At 36.3% G+C, this 22,592-nt stretch overlaps 1 protein-coding gene across 1 annotated transcript in view; it reads right to left on the minus strand.

Annotated features, from left to right (window-relative positions):
* Positions 1–22,592, minus strand: part of PDE3B (phosphodiesterase 3B) — a 153,099-nt gene that overhangs the window by 34,415 nt on the left and 96,092 nt on the right. The window contains exons 3-7 of the mRNA XM_023754508.1: positions 18,398–18,646; positions 15,582–15,724; positions 8,198–8,304; positions 1,402–1,615; positions 768–844 (exon numbers count right to left, since the gene is read on the minus strand). Coding sequence (XP_023610276.1) covers positions 768–844; positions 1,402–1,615; positions 8,198–8,304; positions 15,582–15,724; positions 18,398–18,646 — 790 coding nt within the window. The remainder of the gene's footprint in view (positions 1–767; positions 845–1,401; positions 1,616–8,197; positions 8,305–15,581; positions 15,725–18,397; positions 18,647–22,592) is intronic.

The raw sequence follows: 22,592 nt of genomic DNA on the forward strand, positions 1-22,592 counted from the left end.
AAGAGCCAAAACTATTGAATTGCACATTTTAAAATGAATAACTATGTAAAGAGATTCCTAGGAGCCTACAATCCCTGAAAGGACCTACCTACTTCTGTACTTTTTATATTCCTAGGGTGACGCTACCAAAAGGACTGCTCATTTTACCAGTCCCTGGCCCTCTGGCAAACACCCTTTTGGTAGCCTCAAACTCCAGACTCACTCTTTTGGACTTCTATCCTCCTCCAGATCTAGTGGTATTTCTGAGGAGCTTCAAGCAGATTTTTTGGTTAATAATTTGTACAGCTTTTCTACCTACCTTCGGGGGAATGTTGGTGCAAGTTAACTATTACTGGAAGACTGATAATCAATTGTTTAATGTTATAAAACTACTATAATTTTATCACCATCGATATTTTTTTGTTTGAGCATAAAAAATATTTCAGAATGATATGATTAAATTTTAAAATAAATCCTTTCTGTGCCATAAAAAATTATGCAAACCTTTTGGCATTAGATTGTGCAGTATAAATTTCAACATTATTATACTTTATTTTGCTATTTATGAGCCAAACCCAGCATCTAAGACAATATTCATTTGTACAGCCATTTTTACTCTTCAAAATACTTTCACCATCTATTATTTATACTTGGCTCTTAATAACTCCTCTTTGAAGTAGATAAAAAACACCATAATGTTCATTTTAAAGGTGGATAAAATGAAGTTAAACTCATTTATTCATCCTAAAAAGTAATGTAAAAAATTGCTCATAAAGTTAAACACTCACCTAATTTCCCATTGCAGTAGTCTGTACTCGACTCTGATTCAGATGTTGAAACATATTTCAGTATTTGATGTCCACAGCTTATAAAATAAAATAGAAATATATATGCATATATAAACATGTATATATAATATATGAGAGAAAATTTTAAAATCTAAGTACAATTAGAAAAATCTGCTCAATTTTTAACCAAGGTCCCAAATGCAACACACTCTAATAATACAATCTCTATAAATTTAAAAGGATTTATCTAGAAGGCATCTGTGTAACCTGAAGAAAATAACATATTTTGAAAGTCAACATTGATGTCTGAAGTAAACAGTATCTAAGCAGAAATGAGAATGAACACCATATGAACTGGGTATTATAAACAGGCACTAAAATAGTGCATACGAAATAATTCTTTTACAATTACTGATATAATGAATAGAATACAACTATATTTCACTTCAGATGGAGATCATTTCATTGGAAAATGAATGACAGCACTGAGATGAGTTTTATTTAGAATAAATTCTACTAGATAAATAAGGAAGAGAATATAGTCTTAATTCATCATCTAGTTATTATATAGAACTAGAATATTAGTAATACTTTAACATATATTGTAAAACAAATAAACGTTTGGGAAACTTACCTGTTACATACATTGCTATCAGAATTTCTAAGTTGTTGATAAAAATCTGGTAAAGTGGGTACATTGCCCAGAGATCTGTGTAAAATAACACTTGGCTTAGTAAGAAAATCAGCAGTATCAGGAAATTCTATAGGCGATCGACTAGTTAGAGAGCCAGGAGACACTGGTGGTCCATGGCCAGGAGAATTCACAGGACTCAGGCTGGGTAAAACACCTTGGAAAGTTAAAAGAGAGGAAAGAGATAGATAAATAATCATGCTTGTGTATGGTGTTTATTGTTTATGTTTGTGTACTTATAAAGAGTATTTTCCTTCTTTAAATAAAGCAAAGTATTTACAATTAAATGATAAAATAGACTGGTAGATGGAGCTCTATCTTCAAGACATTCTAGAAATTTAAGCAGAAAATAGACCATATTGGTCATCATTAGTGACTGGGAATAAACACCCCGTGGCAGGATAGCACATTACAGGTGAATACTAAGAGTAGAACTAACATGTACATACTGTTCGGCACAAATTTTCCTAATTCTTTACCTTTTACATTTTGTGTCCCTGCCAGCTTGATTATCTACATGAGCAGAGTATTTTTACCAAATTTTATTGAATATTTTCCAGTACAATAAAATTCATTTTTATTCAAAAATCCAATTTCTTAATAGCATTAAGCAAGTTGAGCATATAATAAAAATTATATGTTAACACAACAGCATACCTCTTAAAATATGCAAATTTGTCCAGCTTATTTATTTATTCAACAAATACTTGAGAGCCTACATGCTGGGAAATGTGCTGGGTTTCACAATGGAGAAAAAGATACCATCTCTGTAATTCAACAAACCTAGAGTTTAGTGGAGAGTAGGAACAAGTGCTTTGTGCTAAGGGAAAAACAGTGCTTCAGAAATTTGCTGAGTGCTTTGAACTAAGGCTGTATGGGTATATCTGGAAAGAAGGCAGACTTAAAATTTTATTTGGAAATAAAGATCCAAGTAAAGTATGAATTAGAGAGGAAAGCAAATAACAGTTATTAAGGACCTATATTTTTAGGCACAGAGGTGAACACTTAAGAGACTGTGAGATGGTTAATTTTATGTGCCAACTTAGCTAAGCTATGGTGCCCAGCTGTTTTGGTCAAAAAGCCGTCTAGATGTTGCTGTGAAGGTATTTTTCAGATGTGGTTAATATTTATATTAGTGGTCTGGGTAGAGCAGATTATCCTTCATAATGTGAGTTGGCCTCATTCAATTAGTTAAAGGCCTTCAGAGAAAAGGCTGAGGTCTTCCCAAAAGGTAGGAATTTGCCTCCAGAGTGCCTTTGTTTTTTGTTGTTGTTTTAAATCTTCACTCAAGGATATTTTTCCATTGATTTTTTTAGAGAGTGGAAGAGAGAGGGAAAGACAGAGAGAAACACATCAATTGGTTGCCTCTTGCACACACCCCCACCAGAGCCCGGGCCCTGGAGGAACCTGCAACTGAGGTACATGCCCTTGACCGGAATTGAACCTGGGACTCTCTGGTCCAGAGGCTGATGCTCTATCTACTGAGCCAAACTGGCTAGGGTCAGACTGCCTTTGGACGCTGCTAGAATTTCCATGCTGGCAGCCTGTACTAAAAATTTCAGATCTTATAGCCCTCACAATCTCACAAAACAATGCCTTAAAATAAATCCTTTGTGCACCCCCTTCCTCTCTATATACATGCATATATATGTTATGTATGTGCTCACACACACACACACACATCCTAACAGTTCTGTTTCTCTAGAAAACCTTGACTGATACGATGGAATTTTATTCAATCTTCACAGTAACAATGTGAGTTAAGTAGCATTTTCATTTTATATGTGAAGAAAAAATACTACCAAAAAAAAAAGTTTCCCTAAGGATCTTAATTTAGTTAGCAGTTAACACTGTGAGGAAACACTCTAAAAAGGGCTGTCACTGCTGTTCTATTAGATTAATTTATTGAGAGGCTCCTAGAAATCTTATATGGGCTGAATGGGGTTTTATAAATATTCTGGTCAAACAGTGTAATGTTTCAGAAGAAGAAACTAAAGACTAGAGAGGGAAAAGGCCTTGCTTGTCAAAGTCATAACGGTTAGTTACTAACTGGATAAAAAAGCTCAAATTTTCAGCATTCTTTTCTCTAATGATACCAGCAAATGTTAAAAAATCCAGAAAAATAGGCTGAGAAGACTAAAGGATAAATAACCTTAGGGTAGAAATTTGATATAGAAAAGCTTCAAGGAGAGGAAAAAATGGTAGAGAAAAACCTAGCAACCCTTAAGAAAGATTTCCTACAATATAGATCCATTTTTATTTTAAACTGTGTGCACATTATGTTTCATACATTATGCAGAGTCCTACTCTTCGTTATTGGACAGCCTTGCACCGGTGCGCTGTGCCGTCCCTGATTATGAGCATGGCTGTCCTGCTTCGGACTCGCGGAAATCGAGCCAGAACGAGGGCCAGACGGCTGCAAAGTTCTGCGCTGGCCTCGGGGCGCTCTGTTTAAGCCCGGCCTGCTTGTGGCTGACCTCGGGAGAGGATGGCATTGCTTTTGGAAGGAATGCTGGCCTGGAGGTCAGGTGGCTAAGGGCTCCATCTAGTTTTGTTTGTGCCATGAAAATGGGGTTGAGGAAGGGTGTGGGGCAATGGTTCTTAATTCTGTGCCGTTCACATTATTGCAAACTCGATCTTTTATGGGAAGTTTCAATGGTTTTATAATAAACGATTTTTACCGGTAAAAAAAAATATATATATACACACACACACACACACACACACACACACAAATACATCCATACACATATATATGTACGTATGTATGTGTGTATATATATATATATATTATGAAACATAATGTGCACACAGAAAAGTTTCAACAGGAATGCTTATCATTCAAACTAAGACATAAAACAGGGCTCTAGACCAGAAACACTTCCTAAACTGCCCTCCCTCCCATTAAAGGAAATCATTATTTTGACTGTTGTAATACCGTTTTTCTTGCCTTTCTTTATATTTATACCATGTGTGTATATGTATCTTTTAACAATTTAGATGAGTTCTTCCCTTTATCTTTGTAAATTATATCAGACTAGAGGCCTGGTGCACGAAATTCGTGCCCTCGGAGGGTCCCTCAGCCCAGCCTGTGCCCTCTTGCAGTCCGGGAGCCCTCGGGGGATGTCTGAAAGCCCATGGGGAGTGGGCCTAAGCCAGCAGTTGGACGTCCTTAGTGCTGCTGTGGAGAGGCTCCCGCCACCACCACTGTGCTCGCCAGCCGTGAGCCCGGCTTCTGGCTGAGCAGCACTCCCCCTATGAGAGTGCAACTGATCACCAGGGAGCAGCTCCTGCATTAAGCATCTGCCCCCTGGTGGTCAGTGCATGTCATAGCAACCGGTCGTTCCTCCGTCCAGTCGATTTGCATATTAGCCTTTTATTATATAGGATAGTATATATAAATGCTTCTATGCCTTGCTTAATTGACATTTTAAAAAGATATTTCCGCCCTAGATGGTTTGGCTCAGTGGATAGAGCATCAGCCTGCGGACTCAAGGGTCCCAGGTTCGATTCCGGTCAAGGGCATGTACCTTGGTTGCAGGCACATACCCAGTGGGGAGTGTGCAGGAGGCAGCTGATCGATGTTTCTCTCTCATCAATGTTTCTAGCTCTCTATCCCTCTCCCTTCCTCTCTGTAAGAAATCAATAAAATATATTTAAAAAAAAGAGATATTTCCATGTAGTAGCATGTGACTGTAGTTCATTCGTTTTCAATGCTGTATAATGCTGTCACATTTTACTTTCCCAGCAGCAATGTAGGAGTGTTCCACTTCTGGACATTTTTATCAACACTTGTTATTGTCTGTCTTTATAATTAAAGACATCAAAGTGGGTGTGAAGTCATAGTTCATTGCTTTTGATTTGCATTTTCCTAATTAATGATGCTAAACACCTTTTCATGTGGTTATGGGCCATTTTTATATCTTCTTTGGAGAAACATCTATTCAGATTTTTTGCCCATTTTTAAATGAGATCTTTTGTCTTTTTATTATTGAGTTGTAAAACATCTTTCTATATATTCTGGATACTAGTCCATTGTCAAATATATTATTTGCAAGTATTTTTTTCCCATCCTGTGCATTGTCTTTTATTTTCTTTTTTTTAGGTGTTTGCTGAAGTACAGATGTTTTTAATTTTAATGAATTCCAATTATCAATTTTTTCCATTTATGGACTGTGCTTTTGGTGTCTTATCCAAAAACACTTTACTCAATACCTACAGCCACAAAGATTTTCTGTTTTCTACAAGTTTTATGGTTTAACCCTTACATTTGAGTCTAGGATGCATCTTGAGTTAATTTTTAAGTATGATGACATATGGAGTTCCAAATTCATTCTTTTGCATGTGTATATCCAGTTGTTCCAACACCGTTTGTTAAAAACACTATTCCTTCCCCACTGAATTATCTTGGCACCCTTGTTGAAAATCAGTTGACCATGTAAAGGTTTATTTATGGAATTATTTTCTTAATTTCTGTTTTGCATTGTTTATTGCAAGTAAATAGAAATACAATTGATTTTTACATACAGATCTTGTAACCTGCCACAGTGATGAACTTGTTTTCTGGTTGTAAAAGATGTTAACGAATTTCTTGGGATTTTATGAATATATGATTATGTCATCTGCAAATATAGGTTTAATTATTTACCTGACTGCCCTGGTTAGAATCTCCAATCCAGTATTAAGTAGAAGTGGCAATTATTTTATAGTTATTAAAATTATTTTATAATTTTATAATTTATAGTTCTCTTTGGTGAGGCATTATTGACATATTCTTCTTAAAAACGTTAGCTATGATTTCCTTTAGTTCTTTGAACATATGTATAATAGCAGATTTAAAGTCATTGCTAAGTCCAAATTCCAATTTCCCCCTCAGGGAAATATTTTGTTACTTGTTTTTACTTGTATATATGGCAAAAATTTCTTGATTCTTTGCATGTTTCATAATTTTTTTTGCAAACTGAACATTTAACAATTCTGGTATCAGACTCTTCATACCCCCAAGGTTTGTTATATTGCTGGTTTTGTTTGTTTTATTGTTTCTGATTATTTGTTGAGTGACGCTCCTGAACTCATTATAAATAGATTCTGTTTTCTACTTTTTTATGGTTGCCCTAGAGTTTGCAATATACATTTACAACTAACTCGAATCCAGTTTCAAATAACGTTCCGTTAAAATAACAAAATAATGCTAATTCTTCCATTCTTGTATCATTGCTGTCATTCATTTCACTTATATATAAGCATAAATAAATATATACATATATATACTAGTATACACACACATAAAATATATATATATATAAGCACACAAGTTCAAATACATTGTTACTCTCATTCCAAACAAATTAAACAAGGGCAGCCTTTGTTATCTGTAGACCAAATAAATATAAGAAAAATAAGTTTTTACTTTACCTTGATTTTTTTTCCTTCAATGCTCTTCCTTTCTCTATAGATTGAAACTTCTGACCTATATTACTTTCCTTCTCTTTAAAGAACTTCTTTGAACATCTTTTGCAAGTCAGATCTATTAGCAACAAGTTCCCTCAATTTCTCTCTGAAAAAGTATTTTTCTCCTTCACTTTCAGAGGATAATTTTGCAGGGGACAGAATTATAGGTTGGTGCTTGTTTCTCAAGACTAAATATTTCACTCTGTTCATTGTTTCTTTTCTATGTGTTCTAATTCCCTGTTGATCTTGTCATCCATTTTGTCCATCTTTCCTTCTATTTCTTTAAAAACATTGTTATGTTAAAGACTTTTTAAAATCCAACAACAATATATATTTAGAAGTCCTCCTAGTGTCTATTTTTCTTGCTTATAAATAATATTTTCCTGACTCTTCACACTTCAGTTTTTATTATAGGCCAAACATTGTATATAAAAGAATTTTGTGATTGTGCATCTTACTGCCCCAAACCACACACAGTGTAGTTTAAAATCAGAATATCAGTGCTGTTCTCTTATGACTATGTTGTATCTATAAAATATTTCATTCAATAAGTTTTAAAGCAAAAGGAGTAAAAGGGATCAAAAGGTACCAACTTCCAGTTATAAAACAAATAAGTCACGGGGATGTAATGTACAGCATGGTGACTATAGTTAGTAATATTGTTTTGCATATTTGAAAGTTGCTGAGAGTAGATCTTAAGATTTCTCACAAGAAAATTTTTTAAACTATGTATGTTGAGAGATACTAATTAGACTAATTGTGTGATCATTTTGCAATATATACAAAACATTATGTTGTACACATGAAACTAATGTAATGTTATAGATTAATTATACCTCAAATTAGTAAATAAACAGAAAATTCCTATTTAGGATGGCTTAGGATATATTCAGGGTTCTTTCTACTCTCATGGTAAGACTTTTTTTTTCTCTCCGTAATTTCCAGGCTACTGAATACCCTTTTCTGGGGATTTTCCCTTGTTCTGGATATGGGAGTCGGGGTCTACAAAAATTCAGGTTAATTAAATAGTTCTATCCTCCTCCTCCCCCCCCCCCCCCACCGAATCCCTAGTGCCTAATAGAGTTCGTGGCATAGAGATACTAAAAAAGGTGTCTGAATGAATGAGCAAATTGTGATCTAATAGCCAACTCAATTGCTTAGTCATGTTAACTTACAACACATAAAATAGTCTTCAAAATTAGTCATTAATGTGTAATGAAAAAATTTTGCACTACCATATACTTTGAGACCTCCCACATTTAAATCATAAAACAAAATGAGAACTTACCAGCTCTTCTTAGACCTATATGGTGAGACAGCGATATAGATGCTGACCTTTGCTTCGGGATTGTCGGTGGGTTTGAACTATAAGGCCCGTTTAAGTAGCCTCCTTGACTAAAAGGGAAAGACAATAGATTAACAATTTTAAAACTGGGAAATTTCCTCATTTTTATTCATGGTCTTCAATTCAATTAGCAAATAATGGCTTTGCAGGCCATAAGGTCTTTGTTGCAACTACTCAACTTTGCCATTGTAGCATAAAAGCAGCCATAGACAGTAATAAATAAGTATGACTGTGTTTCAATATAATTTTATTTACAAAAATGGGTTACATTGCTAAACCCTAGCATATAGCTGGATATCGGTATCATCTGGATTGCTTCTTCCAACACAGATTGCTAGTCCCACCCCCAGGATTTCTGCTTCTGTAAACCAGGGTTAGGACCAGATAATCGGCATTTCTAATAAGTTCTTAGAGGAAATGCTAATGTTGTTTTCACTATTTTCTGTTCTCTCCACAGATACTGATTATCCATTAAGTCAGTCATTTCTTTTTTTAAAATTTTTATTGATTAAGGTATTACATATGTGTCCTTATCCCCCCCATTGCCCCCTCCCTCCCCCTACTCATGCCCTCATCCCCTGGTGTCTGTGTCCATTGGTTATGCTTATATGCATGCATACAAGTCCTTTGGCTGATCTCTCTCCCCCTTACCCCCACCCTCCCCAACCTTCCTTCTGAGGTTTGAGCATCTGATCAATGCTTCTCAGTCTCTGGATCTGTTTTTGTTCATCAGTTTATGTTGTTCATTATATTCCACAAATGAGTGAGATCATGTATAAGTCAGTCATTTCTTATAACTGAAATATTTATTATAGGTTTTAGGGCTCTTATGAAGAAATTAAATATAGGCAGGCAATCATACCAATGAAATACATGAAGTTAAAATTATATATTTAAGGTTCTGACCTAGTGCCATGTGGCTATCAAGTACAACATAAATGTTACCTTCCTGTCTTAGACATTCACTAATCTGTTTTCTTCTGTTCACCATCTCCCAATGTGGGTACTTTGCCAGAGGCTCAAGGACAAACCTAGATTCTCTACTTTTCACTCAATATTTTTTAGTATAGGCTAGGTTCTCAAGCTCTTCCCCAATTCCTTCATCTTTTCTCCACTTCCACACCCCAGTTACTCAAAAAAATCTATTTTTTTCTGTGACCAAAAGGTTTTTGTTCATATCTCTGTTACAACATTTACCCATAGTTTGTCATTTCACTGTGTACATATTCTTTTGCCTCACTAATTTCTGAATTCTTTTAGGGGCTATAAAACATCTCTACATTCACAGGGGATATAGCACAGTGCCTGATAAAAGGTGTTCAACAGATGATTGTGGAATAAATGAATGATCTCCTTAGGTTCCTAGTCTCACTTTTCTAGAGAATATATCTTTTCTGCTCCCCAATTTTGGGTGAATGGACTTTCTTTTGCCAACTCCTGCTTTAAAGCTCTCCTTGGGCCTTTTTCTAAAAATCTAGTTTGTTCTATATCCTGCTGAGAGGAAAAAAAATTCTGTATTACAAAAAGAAGACATATAAAACCAGTTGGCAACCAATTCATTAAAAGTTTTTTATTAATAACAAAACTTATAATAATGTGCCATTTTGTGTATTGATCACATATCATCCATTGTTTTAGGTACTTTACATACTTTATCTCTGTTGGTCTCCTATTTTACAGATAAGGAAACTAAGGCTTCAAGAAGCTACATCCCTGAATTCACTTGGCTAAAATACAATTTCCAATTTCTTTGATCTAAAGTGTATGTTTTTTTCCACAGAATAATTCCATCTCTCTGTGTGTCTCTCCATTTGTAAAATTAAGAGATTTAGAATTAAGGACTTTTGAGGTAACATCTAGCTTTAGTTTCTATAATATTTTTTTTCTCAAACCAATAGTAATAATAATTTGTTGACAGTTTTACAAAAAGAGACAACATGCAAATGATACCAGCCAGTAAACTCATCTCCCTGTAAGTGCACAGCCGTTCTTTGTGTTTGAACATTCCTTGCCTACATGTCTAGTGGGAGAGATGGGGAAAGAAGGCAACGATTATCCTGGCAAATGGTGGGACTGCTTCGGGACCCTCTGGGTCAGGATTGCAGGCGCAGGTTACGATTTAGGTCGGTAGTCAGGAATTAAGATGTCTTCTGGTTTGGTTTGTATGACATTACAGAGCTCTGTCTGGTAGAATGCAGGGAGGGGAGCCTTCATCTGGAAACCAGCCCTTTGGGGCAAGTTTTGCTGATTTATGCCTATAAAACTATGACTAAAAAGAAAATGATTTTTTATTGTAATAATGCTTGGCTTATGTATAATCTGGACTCTGGAGAATGGGTCTTTAAATTACTATACTGCAATTATGCTCAAGATTTTATGACTTTACATAATAAAGATGCAGGATTAAGAGGAAATAGATTAATAATCCAGAGAAAAGGGAATTTGCCTGTGGCAGACAGCAGAAGTTCAGGAGAGGGGGACCAGGAAGATCTGGAGGTTATGGCTACTGCTAGCATGGCCCCATGGCCCTTCCAGCCCTGGGGGATCTTCCTTCTTGCAGGAGGAGGTGAGCCTGAACTGGTCTGTCTCTAGAACCTGCCAGGGAACCAAATTTGGTGAAGGACAAGTTCCTACTGGGCCAGGGCAATACCCTTTGTGAAGACTTCCAGTGGGAGTAGGGCCAGAGGCCCAGCCCGCTGGATATTATTGGGCACATAACTACATTTTCTACAGCAGATCTTTAAACTGGAAAAACTCAAGTCCTTCTTAAAGGGATGATCTTACTAAAATGACTGACCAGTTTAGGTCAGTGGTTAGAGAGCATGGGCCTGGTGGACCGAAGGGTCACAGTTTCGATTCCCCATCAAGGGCACGTTTTTTCAGGTAACTCAGTTGTGGGTTCCCTGTCTTGGGTCCGTGCAGGAGGCAACCAATCGACGTGTCTCTCTCTCCCCCCACCCCCACTTCCTCCTTCCCTTACACTCTCCAGAAATCTATGGGAAAAATATCCTCAGGTAAGGATTTAAAAAAAAAAGACTGACAGGAAACAGTTAAGAGAATTCCTGGAAATGGTGGGCTACTACATTTGGATTCCGACCGAACTTTGGGCTCAATGCTAAACCACTGTATGAATATCAGAAAGGACCAGAAGATTGCCCTTTAGAATGGATGAAGGAGTGCACTCAGGCTTTTGAGTCCCTGAAGGCGCACCTGGCTTCTGCACCAGCCTTGGGGCTTCCAGACCTACTAAAGCCCTTTCAATTATATGTTCATGAAAGGCAGGGCGTTGCCCTGGGATTCCTCACCAAATGCTTATTGACATTCCACAATCCATGGCATACTTGTCAAAGAAACTAGATCACACTATCCTAGGGTGGCCAGCCTGCTGGAGAGCTGTGGCAGCCACCTGGGAGCTTTTATAGGAAGCGGAAAAGTTTTCCTGGGAAGAGTCTATCCCCATTTACATATCCCACCAAGTGATGAGCTGCTAGAGAAAAAAGGGAATTTGTGGCTCACTGCTGGAAGAATGGGCAGGTACCAAACAATTCTTCTCAACAATCCCAACATCTCCCTCAAAACTGTAAGTTAACTCCTGCCTACTTTCTCCCAACTCGACTCTGCCACGCTAATGCATGACCATTCTAAAATAATTGTTGAAGGTTATTCTGGCAGAATTGATTTATAGGACCTGCCACTAGAAGAGGCAGACTGGACTCTATATGCAGATGGAAGCAGTTAGATGGATAAAGGAAACAGGTTACTTCCAATACCAAAAGAGGTTACCACTGGGAACCTCTGCTCAGAAAGCTGAACGGATTGCACTGACGCAGGCATTAGAATTTTCATACAAAAGAGAATGAATGTGTATACCGACTGGAAGTATGCTCTCCTAATTTTGCATGCACTGTTCAGTCTGGAAAGAAAAAGGACGATTAATCTCCAATAAGAAGGAAATTAAGCATGCCACAGAAATTTTAAAATTATTAGAAGCTGTCCTTTACAGGTGGCGGCTATGCACTTCTCCAGCACCAGAAAGAGGACACTGAAGTGGCTAAAGGAAACATCTGGCTGAAGGAGCAGTGAAAGAGGCTGCTAAAGCAACGTTCACAGTGCCTTTGGTACCTGTTCTAGACTTGTCACAATTTGGCCCTGAATATTTGACTGCAGACTTAGAGAAAGCTAAGAGCTGAGGTTTTGATGAAGAAGCTCCTTATAGTAGACTAGACGCCTGGTGCACGAAATTCGTGCACGGGAGGGGGCTGTCCCTCAGCCTGGCCTGCACCCTCTCCAATCTGGGACCCTTGGGGGGTGTCCGACTGCCCTCCCCTGCTGGCCTGATCTTGCCCCCTACTGCCCCCCTCTGGCCTAATGGGCCCCCAACTGCCCTCCCCTGCTAGACATCTTGTGATGACATCGCATGAGGGCCTTGCGCCACCGAATCTTTTATTATATAGGATGAGCTCAATTTTTAAAGATGTACAGAAATGAGAGTAAAGGGCACAAGTAAAGGGGGGCACAGAAGACGACAAGTGAAGCTTGACTGAGTTTCAGTTAGAGAAAGATGATATTGGAGGTATTTTTATGTTGTCAAGCAATGGCCCTTTTAATTAAGTAAAATCTCATGTCCTTTTAAGAGATGACCAAATCCTTAAGTGGCTATTCAAGGAGGAATAACTCTTCCTCTTCCTTATGGTTTTCTTCCCTAAGATTCCTCTTATCATAGCTATGATAAGGTTTAGAATACTTTACTTTTTTTTCTCCAGGCAAGGCATGAAGAAAAGGAAAATTTAAATATTACTCTGTACACAAATAAGCTAGGCTGGAAATTATAATGCAGCTTAAATTTCAAATGGAGTTAAAATTATCAGAAAACTTCAAGGAAAGTCTAACACAAGTTACATATTGTTTTTACCTAGACAGCTTCCCAAATAATTTTTCTATTCTCATTCATTGCAAGACTACTTATCTCTCTTATTCTTTTAGTCCATTTAACTTTTCCAAGGAAGGGGTGATCTTTGTCCTGAGGGAATAACAGGGTTTTGAATCCCAGGCTAGGAATTTGGGTACAATTCTATAGGCACTGGTCCAAAAATTTAATGACTAGAAAACCTATAATCAAAGTTTTGTTTAAGGAAGATTTCTGGTTGAAGGTTAGAAGATGGATTGGAGAGTTAAGGATATTAGAAATGGGAAGACCAATTAGGAGGATAATTCAATAGCCCAAGTAAGGAGTAATGAAAGCATGAAATGGTGTAGGCAAAGTGAGACAGGAGAATAAGCAATAGAGAAAAAAAGAGAATCAAAGATAGAGTTGACAACTGGTACCTGCAGAATAAGGAAACAGGATGCAAAGATAACCCCATTTTCTAGGTAAGTCAATTTTGTAAGCAACCAAAGGGAAGCTTTGTGCCAGGAAATAAGACCAGAATGACAGTAACAAAAAAGCAACTGGGGGGCTGAGAAATTTGGTTTCAGACATTTTCAGGGAATAAGAGGTTCAATAATGAAACAATGTTGAAAGCAGAGTCAGGGTCATTGAAGATCACAGAGAGGCTATGATCAGAACCCAAAGCTGCATCCAAATCAAGACTCACAAATCTAGGATATGTGATCTCAGCTTTTGAGCACTCTACTAAAGACAGGATGGATGTCTCATGATTCCAGAGTCACAAGTCTATTACTTTTGTGCTAAACAAAATATCACCATACTTTAAAGATAATTAGCTTTGCTGTTTAATAAGACTGCTCTATATGCCTATATGGTAGTCACATATAGCTCTACATTTTAATTAAATTCATATTTAAATCCAGTTGATTAGTCATACTAGATACATTTCATGTGATCAATAGCTAGGAACTACCATACTGATAAGACATACTAGTAAAATATTCCCATCATCACAAAATTTCTATTGGACAGTGCTGATCTAGAAACTTGAATTTCAAAAGTAGTAATGGCTGTAAATGCTTCATATCTTCCCATCTTATCCTATGTTCAAAGTAAGCTCCAGCTTCTCCACATTAAAAAAATTACTTCTAACCTTATCTCTTTAAAGTAGATGTTCCATAATACCACCAATATCTTTATTCTCCAAATTCCTAAAATCTTTTATGACAGTTAAGTATATCAAATCGGCCTACATATACCTTTATATGAACACTTTTCAGAGTTAAAGATAGTTTTCTTTGGACTGTGTTTCTATTTTGATATCCATCATTTATTTAATTGCAAATGTATTGCTGTTACATTAGTGTGATAGAAAATGAAAAACTGAATCATTTTCATCGTTTCTTAAATCCAATATTCTCAAGATGATGTTTCCCATGGTTAAGAAATATCTTTCATATTTTCAGTTTCTAACATCATTTACTTCCTCATATCCTGATTCCATTAGGGAAAAAACAAACAAAAACTATCATGTTCAGGCTCTGAGCAAGCTTTGGACCAAAGCTCATTTTCCTGTACTGTATTCATACCTCAATCCATTCCTGTTTTATTTACCATTTCACACAATATTTTCAATAAACAAGAAGTCCATCTATTTCAATATATTATAGAAGATTCAAATTAATAAATCACTAAATAATCTGGAAAATTGTAATTATTTGGTCATAATTCACATATAAATACTAACCAATTTTAACAAATAGCTATGATCCAATTCTGCCACCTAGTGTTTTAAATGTGTAACTACCTAGCTCAAGCTAAAAGTAAAACATGCTCAGTAAGAACAGTGGTTTAACAGGAAATTTACACTAATACCAATTTTATTAATATAACCAGGTGACTGACTAAATAGAAGCTTATCTTTCCTGATCACAAGAGATCACTATCTTTTCTGGCTTTTAAGACAAAGCACTTAATCTTTTGTGATCAGTGTAAAGGATATATTTACATTCAGATTTTGGCTCCTGGCATTTTCTCAGTTTCACAGTTACTGGTGCCTTTCAAAGATACTTAACATCTGAGAATGTGCTCCTCCTCTCACAAGTCAGTAACTGTTGCCCTACTTTAGGCATCATGCACTGGACCTAGTGACCGCTCCTGTAGGGGCCACCTCTACTAATTTATAAGCTTTCCCAGCACCCTGTACTAAATGGATCCTAACTTCCTTTCAGGTCCCAACTTACCTAAGTTTGGGGATAAGACGGGTCCTTCTTTTTAAGAATCACTTTCTCTATTATGTCATATTAGGTATGCTGTCCTATACCTAAACAAGTACGTCGACTGTTCCTTTCCGCTTTTAGAACTATTTCAAACTTCATTCACAGAAACAAAGCGAATGTATCAGATTCAGATTTCTTTAACAGGCTCTGGTGATTTTACCTTGAAATGCCAACTTCTTGGTGAGGCCTTTTGCCATTATTGCGTTCCCACCTTGAAGAAGGAGGTTCAACGGGGGGCAGACTTGAAGTTCCCGAGCTCCTCCTCAGCTGTGGAGTTGGTAAACTATTCCTACTGTGTAGTCCCTGTTGGATAATTGAACAGTGAATCGCCACCCTATAATATCTGTATATGTATTAAAGATGTCACATAAAAATCAATACAAAGTATATTTTTAATATGTACTGGAGAAACAGAACATTTTATTCTGAAAGTATGTCAATTTTGCTCCAAACTTCACATTCTATACTGTTCTACTTTATCCTTCTAGTACTAAAAAATGATATCTGAGCTCCCTACAATTTAACTAGATATTTTTTCTTTTGCACATTTATTCCTAGTATCATGAGAAATAAACAGTTGATAATTTAAAAAGTAGATATGAAAGATGTACCCTAATAAACAACTTCAGAGGACAAAATTAAGATCAGGGATTGTCCTGAACCTTTCATATTTTCAGTCCGGGGCTAATGTCCATAGAGGTTAATCTGGAGAAACTGTAGGATTCTGAGCTGTTTTTTGAACAAATGACTAAATCCAGAACACCTTTAGCCTTAATACAGTTTTACCTTAATTTTTGAAAATGTTCTATTTTTTACCACTGTGAATAGGTGTTTTACTGAGATATACAGAAAAGTTTCTTTCTTATGAATTTCCTCTACCGGCACACACTGAAACCATCTCAGAGAGATAAAGATCTCTTACAGTTTTCCCAAGGATGTTGATTTAGTAAAGGTTTGTGGTTAGTTAGAAATTTAGGTTCATATAATCTGTCTTGTTTCTTAGCACAGTATATGAGACATTTATATTAAAGTATCTATTCCAACTCCCTTTTCCTTACTAGTTATTTTTTCATAAATACTGCTATTCTTAAGTAACATTAGGCTTCTTTTCCAAAAGCAGAGACAAATTAGATATAAAATTCAAACAAGAAGTTTCAAGAACACTACGAAAAATAAGGGTTACATCCTGATTCTTATCTGACTTACTTTTACCAATCGATTCCAGGACCCAAAATAAGCCCGATTAACTAGAAATGTTCAAGAAATGAGGCATTTAGGCATGCTCTTTAATATTATTGTTTAAATGCTTCTAAAATGTACCAGTACACTTTTCTACACAGTAAACATAGTAATAATAATGCTATCAATTATGATTTTATGATTAAGATTTTTTTAAAAACTTTTTAAAAATTACTAAACATCAAATGTCAATGGGAAATACAAAGGAAGAGCAATAGAACAAGTGGAAACCAACTCAAGAATATATTAGCTCTTCTACTGATGAATTTGTTGCTACCCCATGATTAACTTCTAAGTATCACTGGTATAGTTGGGTTTTGACTAATGCAGGTGATACTGTATATACTTTAAAAAATAAAAGCATCACAGCCCTGGTTGGTGTGGCTCAATTGGTTGGAGCATTGCCCCGTGCACTAGAAGGTTGCAGATTCGATTCCAGATCAGGGCACATACCTAGTTTCGGGTTTAATCCCCAGTTGGGGTGGGTGCAAGAGGCAACCAATCGCTGTCTCTCTCTCACCTCAATGTTTCTCTCTCTCCCTCCCTCTCTAAAAACAAATAAATAAAAGCATCACATAAATGCCTATGATCTAGCTCTGATCAGTAATTATCAAACGTTTGCCCTAATCGGGCTTGCTTAGTTTTTCAACATTTCTATACCCTAATACTGAGAACAAAATGAAATTAACTGATAATCAAAATCCCTCCAAAAAGTATATTTAACTTTTCCTAAGCTCTATATACACTATTATGAGTAAACAAAAACAAACTGATTTGAATTTTATCTTCTCTTGGTTAGTTTCTTTACCTGTAGAACAAAGTAGTTAAACGAGAACAATGTCCAAAATGTTTCCATTTTTAGTTTTATGATTTTAGCAATTGGTAAAGATATTGATAGTCAAATAAAACAATTAAAAGCACTCTGGACAAACACAATGTATGCCTTTTTAGAAAATTAAATTAATCCCATTTTTGACGATGGAAAAATCAATGCCTATTGGGCTGTAGCAATTTCTAGTGGGTAAAGAAGGGGGGGAAGGGTTTTAAAAAATGTAAAAATTAATTTAAAGTACATAATGCTACATAATGCATAAAATGAACATTATAATGATCATTTCTTCTTGGTTCAACAAGAACAATCCCAGGATTCTAAAGAATAAAATAGATTAATGACATAACTACTCTACTAGTACAGTGGGGCCTTGACTTCCGAGTGTCCTGACTAACGAGTTTTTTTGAGATACGAGCCGTCTCTCGGCCGATTTTTTGCTTTGAGTTGCAAGCTCAAAAAAATTCGGGTTACGAGCCAGCTTCAGATACCCCACAGCTAGTTGGCGCAGCGAACATCACAGTGATTTGACATATGAGTAATTTGAGTTATGAGCTCCATCACGGAACAAATTAAACTCGTAAGTCAAGGCCCCACTGTATGTTGTACAAGTCTGGATTGCTTTTTTGCTCTAGTACTTAAAAACAACAACAATAGCAATAAATAGTTGTTACTGCTGCAGTTGTAACTGCTAATTACAGCAATGCTACTTGGAATAAAAATTGAATACTTGTTTAAATTATTTGAGATTGTAACTACTTTTAAAGATCCAAGGAGCTCAATATACTGGAAAAGAAACTGATCTTTGAAAAAGAAATTTCAGTTTAGATAAGATTTTAAAGAGCAGTTTTAATTTGAAAATATAATCAAATGTGATAAATCGGGCTGGCTGATTACTGTGTTTTGACCTTGTGAAGTTTTCGGTCTCCTCTCTCCGCTGGGTCCTCTATTTCTGAGCAAGGGTAAAATCCAGGGAACGGTGTGAGAGGATTAATCTTTGGCCTACAGGAACCTGAGAAAGCACCCATCAAGCTACTGATGCTCCGTAGGGAAGAAATGACTTGAGGGGGAAGGGTTGGATCAATCAGAAGATCTGACACCATATTACGAGCCTCATTTAGCACAGAAAGATCAACTCCACTTCCACCTCCAGAATTCTAGAAAAGAAAAGTAAAATTATATATTTGTTACACAGAAAATTCAACAATTAAGATAAACTTCCTCTATTTTAAAGTCAAGGTCTATTCTAATAATATCTAAATAACTTAATTCTATTAAATATTAATATTCATTAATTTGGACAGGATATAAATTATATAACAAATGGTATAATTATCACTTTAAAATTTTTGATGTTGATGTAGCAGATAATGTGAATTTTAATTTTTTCTATATTTTTCATTAGCTTAGCTATATTTAATAGTATTCATTACTGACTCTAACTAGCATAAAACTAAATTTGTAATAATTTCAAAATCTACAATTAGAGGATTGCATTAATTTATTGATGATTTCTTTTCCTTTATGTCAAAATTTCTTTTAAACATATATAGCATTTCTTTCATTTACCTTTGTCACTCTAGCACAGTGACAAAGCTTTGTTGCAAAGATGAGTTTGAAATCTAGACTTTAACCCTAATTGTGTGACTGAGCAAGTCATTTAACATCTGAACTTTTTAGTTTCTTCACTATAAATGGGATAATAGCATCTACTTTATTAAGGGCTAATGTGAAAATTAAATCTGTTAATACATGCAAAGCACATAAAGCAATGTGTGGTACATATATTTAAAGTGTAACAAGTAACAGTATTACTATCAATATTATGGAAAATAATGAGATAAGAGTACAGAAAAATGGTATTACAGTTCAAAGTAAACGGTGATAACATTGAATTAAATGGTTAACAAAAAATTCATGGAATTAGAAAAGCATCAGGCTGGGTCCTAAAAAATGGGTAGAAAATATATTCTAAAATTAAAAATAAATATTTCATTAATGTATACATGTTTTCTACTTTTGAAATTCTATATAAATTTTATTCAACTAAATAAACCAGTGATGGCGAACCTTTTGAGCTTGGCGTGTCAGCATTTTGAAAAACCCTAACTTAACTCTGGTGCCATGTCACATATAGAAATTTTTTGATATTTGCAACCATAGTAAAACAAAGACTTATATGTTTGATATTTATTTTATATATTTAAATGCCATTTAACAAAGAAAAATCAACCAAAAAAATGAGTTCACGTGTCACCTCTGACACGCGTGTCATAGGTTCGCCATCACTGAAATAAACCATAGAAATAAGAACACTGATAATCAGAATAGTGAATTAAATGTTACTTTTGTTTTATTGTATCTTGAATTTACATTTAAGTATATTTGGAATTCTTAAGTATTCAAAGTATTTAATGATTTCACCATGAAACTTTTTAACTATCCTCAACACATTTTATTTATTTTTTAAATATGTTTTATTGATTTTAGAGAGAGGAAAGGAGAGGGAGAGATAGAAACATCAGTGATGAGAGAGAATCATTACTCGGCTGCCTTCTGCATGTCCCCTTCTGGGGATTGAGCTGCAACCCAAGCATGTGCCCTGACCAAGAACTGAACCATGACTTCCTGGTTCAGAGGTTGACTCTCAACCAGTGAGCCACATCAGCTGGGCCTCAACACATTTTACTTTTAAAATATATTTTTATTGATTTCAGAGAGAAAGGGAGAGGAAGGGAGAGGGAGAGAGAGCTAGAAACATCAATGATGCGAGAGAGTCATGGTTTGGCTGCTTCCTGCACGCCCATACTGGGGACTGAGCTCGTGACCCCAGCATGTGCCCTTGACTGGAATTGAACCCGGGACCCTTCAGTCCATGGGCTGATGCTCTACCCACTTAGCCAAACTGGCTATGGCTCAACACATTTTAGAACTAAAAAATATGTCATGAAAGTGAGACCAGTAATTAGCTAAGTAATGTCTTTGCTCTATGGAGGTTTTTAAATGTTTTTCTTGTGAAGCATTATTTTGTGTTAGTTTTTATTTTAAAAATTCCCCATTATTGGGGCACAGTCTAGCTATTTCTCGTCAATTAAGAGTACTTCTGCCCTGACTGGTTTGGCTCAGTGGATAGAGCATCGGCCTGTGGACTGAAGGGTCCCAGGTTCGATTCCAGTCGACGGCATGTACCTTGGTTGCGGGCATATCCCCCATGGGGGTGTGTGTAGGAGGTAGCTGATCGATGTTTCCAGCTCTCTATCCCTCTCCCTTCCTCTCTGTAAAAAATCAATATAATATATTAAAAAAAGAAAAAAAGAAACCCAAAAGTGACCGGCCTCATAAAAAAAAAAAAAGAGTATTTCTGACAAATGGCTTGCTATAATTTAAATTGATAAGCCAAAGTTAATGAACATGTTAAAATTTGATTATTTCTATAAACCTTCCCTCACATGTTGGTCAAATGTAAAATAATAAAAGCATAATACTGGTATTGCTAATTAGACTGGACATCCTTCCAGATGAAGCTGGGGCTGTGAGGGAAGCCCAGGTCCCAGGTGCCTGCTGGTAGCCAGAGGGAAGCCTGGGTCCCGGGTGCCAGAAGGGAGCTGGTGCCAGCAGACGGGGGAAGGAAGGCCCTACTCTTGCGTGTATTTCGTGCACCGGGCCTCCAGTATTATATAAAATATTATATATACTTCACGAGTTATATATAATAGCATCTACTTTCCTTACACTCAAATGAGAAATTTGCTATTTGAGTTGGTGTTCTCCTATAAGTAATGTGGCATTTCTTTCTGGCTGCTTTCAAAATATTTCCTCTGTCTTTAGTTTTTAAAGGTTTAATTATGATTTGTCTTGGAGACTTTTTTTGCAGTGATCCCATTTGGTATTTGCTCAGCTTCCTGACTTTGTAGAATTATGTCTTCTGCAAAATGTGGGAAGTTTTCAGTCATTATTTCTTCAAATATTCTTTTAAACTCACTCTCTTTCTCCCCTCCTTTCTAAACACTGATGATATGAATGTTGGATCTTTTGTTGTGTCATTCAGGTCCCTAAGGCTCTGTTCATTTTATTTCCATCTATTTTCTCTATGAGGTTTAAATTGGGTAAATTCTATTGCTCTGTCCTCGAGCTTGCAGATTCTGTCCTCGGTCATCACCACGCTAATGCTGAGCCCATTCAGCAAGTTTTTAAATTTCCATTTGTTTCTTTTTTATAACTTTCATTTCTTTGCTGAGATTTTTCTATTCTGTTTGTTTAAAATGAATTCGTAACTGCTTGTTAGAAGCAATTTTCTGATGATGGCTGCTTTAAATTTCCTTGTCAGATAATTCCAAATCTGTTCATCTTGGTGTTAAGTACTAATATAGTTTTTTTCTCATTCAAGCTGTGATTTTTCTGGTTTTTGGTATGACACGTGTTTTTTATTTTATCATCAATATTTTGGCTAATAATGCTTCACAATAATAGGACCTAGAAGACTGGGTCCTATTTAAATCTTTTATATTAGGAGGTAGACTTGTTTAGATTTCACACAAAGGTCCTGGTCTACTTTTTTAGGCTGTGGTTCTGATGACTATTTTTTTTTAAAAATGTTTGTATTGATGTTTAGACAGAGAGGAAGGGAAAGGGAGAAAAACACTGATGAGAGAGAACCATTGATCAGCTGCCTCCTGCACAATCAAGCCTGAAATCTGGGCTTGTGCCCTGACTGGGAATTGAACCATCAAACTTCTGGTGCATGGGACAATGTTCAATCCACTGAGCCATACTGGCCGGGATCTAATGTCAATTTAATTTTTAGGACATTCACAGTGTTATTTCAGTCTTTTTTTTTCCCTGGTGTCACTAGGGTTCCCACTGGTGCCTGCTGGTACCTCCTCTGTGGGGGAGAGGGAACTTCCTTAGGTTGGGCTATCTAGTACCTTCAGGTGGAGGAAAGGAGACTCCAGGCCACAGGGACAAAGAACACTTTCTGGGCTGGGCACTTGTGGCAGTATCCCCTATGCCAGGCCCCCTGGCCACCCCGTGTCTCTTACTTGGGAAGGAGATCTCATGCCCAGTAGAGAATGAGAGTACAGTCATATGCCTCATAACAACATT

This window comes from Myotis lucifugus, unplaced genomic scaffold (genome assembly GCF_000147115.1).
Source record: "Myotis lucifugus unplaced genomic scaffold, Myoluc2.0 scaffold_61, whole genome shotgun sequence".
Lineage (NCBI taxonomy): Eukaryota > Metazoa > Chordata > Mammalia > Chiroptera > Vespertilionidae > Myotis > Myotis lucifugus.